Genomic DNA, 11095 nt, shown 5'->3' with positions numbered 1-11095 from the left:
GCCTTAATTCGTGCTTCTCAAAGAGAGGCAGCCCGTGAAATGGCAATAAGAAATGGTTCAAGGATTGATTTGAATCGAGCAGCGTTTCGATATGATTGCACCATTGATTACAGCTTGAATCGTTTAGTTTGCATTGGTCCAATGGACGTTGTTTGCCAACATTGTGGCGCATTGAAGTTTGCTGGTGAAACGCCCGGTTTGTGCTGCCTTAGTGGTAAAGTGACATTGCCATTGACTATTTGTGGCCTCAATCTAGAAAATGCGTGTTTTTCTCATGGTCAATTCTACGTGGCATGCTCACGTGTTGGCAAACCATCCGCATTATTCGTTCTTGCACCTGACCAAAAAACGAAGAATGTCGTTTACCACAAGGTGCTTGAATGAAAATCCGATTAATAAATTAATTAGATTGTATCCCAACCTGAACAACATAGCTTTCAACAATTTTTTACCTAGAAATAATATAGAGGGCAATGCAACGTTTGCCGGGCCAGCTAGTATATTATATTCTACACAGGCTTTTTACATAGAGAGCTACCAAATTAAACCCATTTACTCATTAAAATGCGCTCTACTTATTCATAAGAGGAAAACAGCTTTCCATCATTTAATTTAAAAATCGAATTCAAAATCGATGACAATAGCTGAAGCAATGAGTGATTTATTAATTGGACAAAAAAGAAAAACAAATTTACATGTGCTATACATATTTATATATATGTCTGATACTCGAGCTAACATCATGGTTTTTAAGTCACGATTCGAGCATTATGAGTTCGCCAATATGCAATGAGGCATTCCATCAAAAACGCAATTAGACCGAGCACTAATATGAATCCGTATAGTGCATAGGCTCGTTGATAAAACTTAAGGGGCAATGGTCTCATAGTGGGTGGCTCGTAAGGCTGCTTAGCCACAAGCCCAGCTTGCTCCGCCTGACGCAATCCCTGTTGCATCCACCCCGTAGTTAGCCCAAACTCGTGTGCAGTCAGCGCAAAGTGTTTCAGGGCTGGGGCGTAGCATGCGCCGCTGCACACATAAAGCTTGATGTAACGCTCAATGCTGCACAGCTTCCCGGTGGCCAGACGCAGTTTTGGTTTGTGGAGACGACGCTGAATATACTCCAATAGCTGCCACTTGTGAGTCAGCATGAGGTAGGCGTAGCTGTCGTTCAGGGCGTATAAATGGCGATCCCGCTCACGCTTGTCCACGTAGAGGAATCGTTTCGCAATCGATGGCAGGAAATATTCAAACTCGTCCTGCACTTGGTTAGAGTAGACCATAACTCGCAGTCCACTCTCCAAAAACGTTTCGGGGTCCACAATTTCGGGCTTACGCACGCCTGTGATGAGGGCTGTTGTCACCGCTCCTGTTACAATACTGAGAACTAGAAGCGTAAAGATCTGCGTACACATCTCGATAATCTTCTCAGGAAGTCGGAGGCGACGAAAGGCTCGGTTTGCCACGCCCTGCCCAATTGTGAGTCTTGCACTATTGAACAGGATATTGCCCAGTGGAGCCCGCGGATTGATGATCCACATGATCAGAGCATTCAAAAGAGTATAAATCACCATGAAAAACATAACTGTAAGCTTTGCCTCATATACGTCACTGAAATGCTCAATGAAACTCCGGCATTCGTTGGGCAACACGAGGCATAGCTGTGTCATCTTCCACACCGGGCTGTACAACGACCCATCAAAGTGCGATAGCATATTCGCTCCGATGTCAATGTGAGTATTTCCGGTATTGCCTAGCGAAACTCTCTGCATATATTCATCAAATGACACTCGCCGAATATCTATAGAGCATTTAATTTTCTCCATAAATGTCGCCAAGAGAATGCCGACTTCACCGCCCAGACGGATTCCGTTTGATGAGTTGTACTGCAATTGTAAGCATCCAGAATAATATTCATCAAACTCCGCCTGCATACCACGAAAACTCACCAAATATACATCTGGAAAATCTTGGTATAGAGTTACCGAAGATCCTGGTTTTTGCACTCTATTCTGATCGCATATGTGGAGACCTATGGCCTCTCTAATGGAGCCTGGAGAAAACTTAAACACTTTCAGGGTCGATTTAACTTCATATGTCCAGATCTCGTGCTCCATCACCAACATCGTATTATGGAAGTGCTTCGTATAGCACCAATTAAAGAAAATATCTGTGAAGTTCGAGATGTTTAAAAAATTTGCATTGACTTTGTACACAAATACGATCCACATGCTCCTTAGGTTCCCTAACGAACTGTGCACTACGCCCAGTATTGGATCGCCAAGTCCGTTGAAAAAAGCAATAGCCACATTCCTGCTATTGATAACACTATAATGAAGTTTCCCGATCTCCAGCCCAGCCAGAATCACCGAGCCGTTAAGGCTTTCCATTAGAGATTCTTGCACAAGGGGATTGTTCTGACTTCCAGAGAAGACGAGGTGATTGACGATGCCAAGCTCTCGATGCAGCTCAGAAACAACAGCGAAAAGCAACTTTTGGTCGTCTTCGGTTTTCCCGTTTTGGCTAAGTCCGACGGCCAGAATACAGCACAGCCCTAAACAGAGGCCAACGCACGTCATTGCTGCGAATTCTCAACTGATTTACTATGCACATGAGCTATCCACTGCAGAGCTGCCCAGTCGTTGTATGCACAGTTATTAGGCACCATTACGCTGGTGCTTCAAATTCAATTGCATTTTAATATATAGTTGGCCATAATACATGGCCAGTTTTGAGTATTTGTCATAAACATCAAGTGATAAAGAGCAGATTATTATCTAGTTTATTCGTCTTTTCTACGTAAGTTATAAATAATCTACCGTTTGTTTGTCAGTCTACCTGTCTGTTGTCTATCTGTCTATCTGTTTGCCTATCCATATACCTGTCTACCTATCGTAAGTCTATCTTTCTATCTATTTATCTATCTATCTTTCTATATATTTATCAATCTATCTTTCTTTCTGTCTCTCTATCAACTTGTTCATAGGTATGAACACATCGATCTCAGGACCTATAAGAACTACAGACCCAAAAATCGTGCACAACAATTACGCTATAGTGAATTTTATTGATGATATTGTAATTGATGGCTTAAGCAATGCTGTGATCAGAGCTCGTATTTGAATATTCCGATTTTGTATCGATCTGCCTATAAATCTGTGTAAGCTTCTCAGCAATACTTAATCTCATGCAATTGACAATCGATTAATCGTTAATTAATTTCGTTGCTGGCCACAACTTTAGAGATTATGTTCATTAAGTCGCAAAGCACTTGTCATCGTTTAACATTTGTGTGTGCAACAGATACATATGTAGTATGTGGGAGTCTCTGCAGTTGATGTGTAATTCAATTCCATGTTGAGAGTGTGAAAATGCTTATAGGCAGCGTTTATTGCCCTTTGTGTGTGTGTGTGTGTGTGTGTGTGTGTGTGTATACATCACTATCGATTGTTTAATCCCACAAGTACTAGTCTACTCAATGTATACACGCATACACATTATATATGTACGCTGATGCGTGCTTGTGTCTGGCATAAGTACTCATTAGTGTAACTCGCCTCGTCTCGCCTATTCTCTGACCAAGAGCCAGCTGAGTGCGCCCAAATTGCTGTCGAGTTTAGCCAACATTGAAATTATTTGGATGCCACTTAATTGAACGGTTTGAGTATGTGCAAGATATCGACATTGATATTAAATAAGACAACAACGAACATTTTCAACTGAAAGCCGCAAAATCAATCATGCCAACAATACGCACAGATACTGATTACGAATTCTGGAATGAGTAACCAGAGCGCTCGGCTCTCATTGTATGACGCTTATCTAAATTGTGCCATTAAAGCTCGCTTAGAAACAGAAATCCCTGGCGGCGCATCCAGGATGAAATTCAGTTTCCACTTTTCCCTGAAGCTAAGTTAGACGCACAGGCAGGCGCAGCCAATGAAAATTCAGTCAAGCAAAAACTTAACATTAAACGTAATTTTCCGTTGCTGTAATCCTTATTAAATGCTATATCTAAAGTGTCTTAAGTGTCTGAGCGTGTTTGTGTGTCTTACTCATTCTGCGCGCGCGTGTGTATGTGTTATACACATTTGCATGTTAATGTGCTTGCCAATTTGAATGCGAACGCTTCTGTGTGCGTAATCAAATTGAATCTCCTTTTTAAAGTGTTAAAATTAGAGATTTCAGCCATTTCGAGATCTTGGCGCTGTCTCGTCACGCTCTGTTGCTCCCTTTATTTGATGCTATCCACCTTTGAAATAGACGCTAAGTGTATGTGACTACGTGTGTGTGTGTGTGTATGTCTGTGTGTGTCCCATTTCAGTGAATCCTTTGCGCCTCATTAGGAGCACAAGAGAGCTCGGCATATGCAAAATGACAGCGCGTATTTGCCAAAATTTTACATTATTTATACTCAATTCTGTGCTATATTTGCCATGGCCCCCGTCCCTGCTCCTCTATTAACACTGCTCTGCCTTCTGCGATACGCTGGCACACACGTTGCGTATACGTAATGCGCATTGCATTCATTTGAAATGTAAAATAGTTCAGTTCGCCACAAAAATGTCTGTCGCATAACTGACAAGCAACATCGCTAGCGGCGAAAAATTCTGCCTACTGCCAGTCATTTAGATGTTTTTGCCTTCATGGGCAATCGAGGTGCGTGGTTATTCAAATTCAATTCTAATTAGGGTTCTTGTTCGCAATGCCTAATTGGAAATATTTAAGTCTTAACAGATATTAAAGAAACGTAACGTAAATTCTCATTAGGTATAATGAAAAGGCCATCGAAAAACTTAAAGAGCTAACTAAAGAGTTTTTGCCAGACCTGAAAATAAATACACTTACAAGCTATGTTTTGTTCAAATATTCACCAATTCCGAGAAAAATTCTAAAATAGAAAAATTTAAATACGCAAAAAGAAGAATCGAAAAAGTTAATTGATTATTAGATTAGATAGATCGACCCGGGCTCTTTTTTTTCATATTGATAATAATTTTAAAGAAACTTAGAATCTGGAAAAACATCTTATGTATATACATACATACATTTAGATATACAAACATGCACATACTTACCTGCATACATACACATACACAGACATCCATACATACAGACAAATAAATAAATCTATATTCCTCATTTTTCCTTTTCTTTGTTTTTAAGCTTATAAGTACTCGAAATGTGCCCGACTAGAAGATACCCCATACATAAACAACTCGATAAAACATTAAAATATAAGTCTTTAAATACACAATAGAAATATTAGGTGGCATTGGCACTCCCATTTTTTGCCCATTAGAGACAACTTACATATATATTCCACTTTTTTGATTTTCAATGCGCTTAGGGTGTTTACTTAGGTTTCAACTATGCTCAAAGAACTGGCATCCTTGTGCCAGCTCCAGCTCTTCTCATTAGCTTAATATCAAATTATATCCCTTTTCCCACTTCTGTGCGCATTAAATGAATTGTTTAAAGTGGCACTTAAGCTAAAAGTTAACAGCATTATCAAGAACAAGGGGTAAACAACTCAAATACAGCAAGCAACACACAACAACAGAAACAGCAACAACAACAACAACAACTAATAACAAACAACAAAGCAGCAGCAAGTTTTGTGCCTCAAAAGTTTGTTAAGCCTCAGCCTTGTTTCCCAGTAAAAATGAAACAAACAATAATTACAATGCTATACATATAATTTCTTTTTCTTTTTTATGTGTAGTCAAATATTGTGTGAACTTAAAGCGAAAAGTTTTTAAAGAGCTTCTTGGTCTGAGTGGCAGCCCTCCGGTCCGTGGCCTCATGCAGTGCCATATTGGCCCTGACAAACGGCTGCGTTTGTCATGTGTTAGCCTGCGAGCAATATTTTCCGGCAGACGGCAAATAAAAATCCCCAAACTTATGTTGCCAAGTGCCGAGTGCCAGACGCCGGCGTCGACGTCGTCGTCGTCGTCGTCACATTCTGCTATCAAAGGCTGCTGCAGCAGGAGCAAGCGCCGAAGCAGGAGCAGCAGTGTAAATGGAGAGCAGAAGGAGAAGCTGTCGCACTTCCTGCATAGAGCTGGGAATTAACAGCACATTGAAGTTTTTCGTTTTTGTCTTCTTGTTCTTTTTTTTTTTGTGTGTGTGTTCTCCGTTTTGGTGCCCAGGCTACATGCATGCAAACGATGCTTTAGAGACATTGCGACGTTGATAAGTTTGCATATAAATTGTGACACATGCTATAAGAGCGTAGGGGGTGGTGGACGGTGGGATGTGGGAGGTGGGAGTTGGAGTTGGGCAAAGCATATTTTTAAACAGCTTCAAGGCGGACGCGCCCTGGCAACGCCAACTTTATTTATGCGCTGTGCAAAACTATTAGCTGAGATTTTCATTAAATTTATAAGTAACCCTCGAGTATATTGGAAAACTTTGTAAAGCTTTGCAGCTATTTGCTATAAAGTTACTTCATATTCTGCCCTCTTGGCCCGCTTGGCCGTCTTGGCCTGCCGCCGTTGCGTATGAGTAATGCATGCTGGCACACAAAATGTCAAAGGTTTGAACTTTGCCACACATTCCCAGAAAATGACAGAGACAAACAGCAGCATAGCGACTAGATCCCTGCCCCTGCTCTATAACAGCCACGCCCCCAGCTTATACACACACACACACACCCACACAGAGCGACTGTTAGCTGCTGTGACATGCCCTAAAGTTCTCCCAAGTGTCTGTTGTGTCGCATTGAATTTATTGGAATTTTTGTTATGCTCTCGAGCCGAGGACAACGCTTGCTATTTGGATCCGGGCATGGCCAGTTATTGTTCTTGTTCTCCTTCCCGTTCCCGTTCTCGTTCTTGCTCTCTTCTTGCTGTAGCAAAATATTTCCGTTATCCCTTTCAGCTGAAGGCAGACCATTTTGTTAATGTCTCTCGTTGGCCAATGGTTGACATCGCCCTGCCGCGGTTGAGACAAAAATAAATATAAATATAATATGAGCTTTACTTTTTCTATTAAATACTACATGACAGTCACACATTGACAGTCATGACTGTGCAGTCATTCGCAGCAAATAAACAAATTGAATTATTTATTTTTATTTTTAGCATAACTTCGAGCAACGTATACTATATGTACACATGTGAATAACCCGAAAGTTTTAAATAAATAAACTAGTGAATCGAGCCGAAAGTTAGACAACAGCTCAAGGCTTATGGGGCAGATTGTCTGAGCTGCCTACAGGGCAACCCACAGCACATGCTACGTCCAGGTGGACAACTCAGAGCCGCATTAAAGAGCCTATAGCCGTCTGAGCTGTCTGTCTTTGTACAGCACGTGCTCGAGACTGGCTCCCCAGACGAGCGGCTACTAGAGCACATGTTGGGACATTGGGAAAAATATTTAATTTCAACATTTTTTCATTTCAATAATTGATTAAAATACTGAACTTGAAACGCTTGAACAATCCAAGATAAGGCAGCCTGGGTTTGCGCAACCCAATGGGAACGTTTATTTACATTTATCGATTTTTATCGATTACTATTTATTTATCTAAGTACGAAAAGTAGTTGAAACTTGTTCAGCTATTCTTGATTTTAATCGTCATTTTAATTATTAATTAATTTACTTTATTTTAAAATTTAAATATATTTAATAATTTAATATTATACATTTATATTTAATATATTTTAAAATATTTAATTATTTAAATAATTCATTAGAAATATTTTAATATATTTTCCAGCTCTTGACGGTCTCTTGTCATTGCTATAAAAATATGTGGAGGCCGTTAACAATACTTTTCAATTGTCAAATTAGCTCTTGTCGAATGCTGGAAGGTAACTTACTTTAAGCAGCGCTCGTGAAAGTTAATTTTCATATCCTTTCCGTGTCCCTGTAATGCATGTAAAGAAGCTTTATTTACTGTATTATCCTTTGGGTAAAAAGCTTACAAATTGTTATTACTGCTCCATGGCAGAGCTGGACAACAATGCGATTGTGGTCAAGTTCTGTGGGGCCAACTGCTCTTGTCCAGACATTTGCATAATAAGCCTGGCGAATGGACACGGCTCCAGTGTTAAGCAGTGCATGAAATTGCTGTGCTACCTTCAGGTTAGACACTGTCCACGCCTGACTACCCAATGCCAGCCCATCTGCCACCCATTGGATGGGGCCAGCTCCAGCTTCAGCTTCAGCTCCGACTTCAGCTCCCCAGCTCTGGTTTCTGTTGCAGTAAAGTAGCTTAAGCCAAAACGGAAAGCATAAATTCTCGTACGATATGAGAACAGCCAGAAAACATCCGCACATAAATAAATCATAAATATTAAATGAAAATGAGAAATGAAAAATGAAAAATGTGCAGCGCCAGTTAGGGAAGGAAGCGCCCAGGACCTGTCAGCGAATGCCCAGAGTCCTGTGCGCTGCGTCCAGGGTATAATAATGCAGTGGCGCTGCGCCCAACAATGCAGCAGGCGATCGCATGATTAGGAGCAATCCACTGCAGACGGCTAGCCGGGCAAAGCAAGTAAAGCTGGTCAAATAGGGTAGAACTGACCGCTTCACACTTGCTCACAAATATATCTGCAAACTATATAAATCATTTTATAGCAATGTTAATAAATTAGAGAATCGCACTCAAGATGCTTTTGTCTTGAAACAAGGGAAACCTTGAAAACCTATAAACTCATTTCACTTTGTATTGTCTTCCCTATTCTCATCATAAATCAATTGAAAGAAATGCCAAAAACTGTTTTTCTCCTTCGCATATAACTCAAACTAATATACTCCTTTTTTTGTTTGTAATTACAAAAGAGCTTAAAAACGAAAACTAGAGAGCCTCGTAACGGCATTCTCGGACTTACCGTTCTATTGTGCTGACTGTCCAACCAGGCAACGCCGATATACACAGTATGCAAAATTACAAAACTCAATATGCAATTTATTTGTATCTGTTTCCCTATCTGCATCACTATCCCTTTCGCTCTCCCTCTCTCTGTCTCGCTCTTCGCTTGAGTTATCTCTGTCTTGACTATTGTGTGCCTTGGCTATTGTGGCCCGTTACTCTTGGCTGTAGAAAAGTTTGGCAAGTTCTGTTTTGCTTGATATCCAGCCAAGGCTTAAGTGCAGCCAGCCACAACTATTCATGCTCCAATGATTTGGCCCAGTGTTTAGCTGTCTGAGAGCTTCAACCGAGTATCAAAATAAGTATCATAATACGTTTGCATTCATTTGGAATTGGCCATTGTTCATTATTAACGATTGTTTAGCAAAAATACAAAAGCTAAATATTCATTTGCTTTCATATTCGTTTACAAAGTACAAAGATTTCATTAGCTTTGTTCGGGCTTCAGCTCTCAGTTAATCTGTTCTGATATATACTTGCTTTAAATGAGAAGAAACCCAAATTTTAGTTTTATTTCATATTCTGATATTCTGATTTCTATGCAATGGCCTCCCCAGCGAATAGTCCATAATTTATTATGGCCAGCCATCAAGACGAAACTTTCTCTCTATCTTCCTTCCTGTGACCAAGTCACAAATCCCACTTTGGCCATTTTGTGTTTGCATTTTAATTTAAGGCCCTGGCCCATAAAACTTTCGTACAATACAAGCCAAGGCCAAAACAGACGGCAAATAAACGCGCCAGATGATTTAAAAAGCGTTAACATATTTTCGAGCGCATTTTTCTCCAAAGTCAGGATTCCCCGTCGCCGGGGACGTCGAGGCCAGGTCACAGCCACACGCAGTTTGTGCGAAAAATAATCATTAATCATTTTTTTAAACATGCCCGACGACGCGATGCCCGCCAATGGCTGCCTCCCGTGTACTGTGTGCCGTGTGCCGTATCCCGTGTCTCGTGTCAGGGCCAAAAAGTTTTCGTGGTGCGCTGTGGTGTGTGCGTTCTGATGTGGTGTGATGTGGTGCGGCAGACGGTCGGGTCACAACGCATTAACTTGACGGCGTACTTGTTAAATCCGCATGTGGTTCATACTAACTGTGATATTATCAAGTTGAAATGCGACCACATTCAGCACACGCCACTCCCACTCCCACTCCCACTCTCTTTCGCACTTCTGTGGATGTTACGACCGCGACAAATTTGAAAAATGGCCCGAAAGTTTTATGACCCAACCCACCCCAGCCAACCAGCGGCCGACCGGCCAGTACCCCGCCCGCACCTGGCCGTGACATACGAGCTGAAATAAATATTTTCGCCTGGCACATTACAAATGCCTCGCGTCTCTTGTCAAACAAAAAAAAAAAAAACTTTTGGAAGGCAATTTAAGAGCTGTAAAATGTTGAAATAAACTTTTTAAGAATCTCAGCGTCATTTATTTGGATAATGCAGCGTTCTCACAAAATTTAAATACAGCAGCTATGCTGCCCAACTAGCCCCTACTCACTTTCCCCCCTACTCCTGCCCGACAGCCTGTTTATGACTGCAAAATTGCTCGACAATTTTCCGAAAACCATTCATAAAATTTCATATGTCATTATACATGCCGCCCACCCACACCCACACCCAGCCAGCCACACGTCTAACCAGCTAAACTGACCCAGACTCCTGCCAACAGCCATCTGCCATCAGCTGTTGGCGAGGGGAAACTAAGCTGCAAATCCGAGAGCCCGCCAGCTGTAAATCGGCTTTAATTGACACTGTTCGTATGCAGTGTAAACAGAGCTTGCGAAGCGCTGATAAACTGAAAAACATTCTGCTAAGTGCGATTCTCTTCGGCCATCCCAGTTTTCATCTTATACTTTCTCTTCGATTCTCTGGCATCGAAGAGAATTTCACGCATGCGCATGGCTGATGCGTCTCAAGAGCTGCCGCCGCTTTCATTTGTTATTGTTTCTAATTTTTTTAAGTGAATTTATTGTCGAATGTGTCTGCGGTTTACATCGAGAGCAAGTTTCGGCATACACTAGTCAACAAGGTGCTTAGAGTGTGGTAAAAATTTGAGATAATCAAGAGTGAATTTAGACGAAATTTTATTTTGATTTCTGAAAGACATTTATCATTGTTTATCATGTGATCTTCAAACTTTTTTCTGTATATATATTACAAATAATGGATTATTAAAATTATGCTTGATACTGTGGTTCAAAAAAGAGTTAA

At 40.9% G+C, this 11095-nt stretch overlaps 1 protein-coding gene across 1 annotated transcript; it reads right to left on the bottom strand.

Moving 5' to 3' along the window:
• Positions 1-749: 749 nt before the first annotated feature.
• On the bottom strand, positions 750-2231 carry LOC108621430 (uncharacterized). Its single transcript, XM_018018731.2, has 2 exons — positions 1950-2231; positions 750-1886 (listed from the first exon to the last, which is right to left on the bottom strand). Exons 1-2 carry the CDS (start codon positions 2229-2231, stop codon positions 750-752), a joined length of 1419 nt encoding a protein of 472 aa, XP_017874220.2.
• Between the last annotated feature and the right edge of the window lie 8864 nt (positions 2232-11095).

This window comes from Drosophila arizonae, chromosome 2 (assembly GCF_054131065.1).
Source record: "Drosophila arizonae isolate 15081-1271.41 chromosome 2, UAZ_ARI_1.0, whole genome shotgun sequence".
In the NCBI taxonomy this organism is placed as follows: domain Eukaryota; kingdom Metazoa; phylum Arthropoda; class Insecta; order Diptera; family Drosophilidae; genus Drosophila; species Drosophila arizonae.
This window is presented reverse-complemented; position numbering and strand designations above follow the sequence as displayed.

Coding starts and splice junctions, on each gene's coding strand:
- LOC108621430 (XM_018018731.2), bottom strand. CDS start 2,231: ATGTGGATCGTATTTGTGTACAAAGTCAATGCAAATTTTTTAAACATC. Junction 1,887..1,949: donor ATTTTCCAGATGTATATTTG/GTGAGTTTTCGT, acceptor TTACAATTGCAG/TACAACTCATCAAACGGAAT.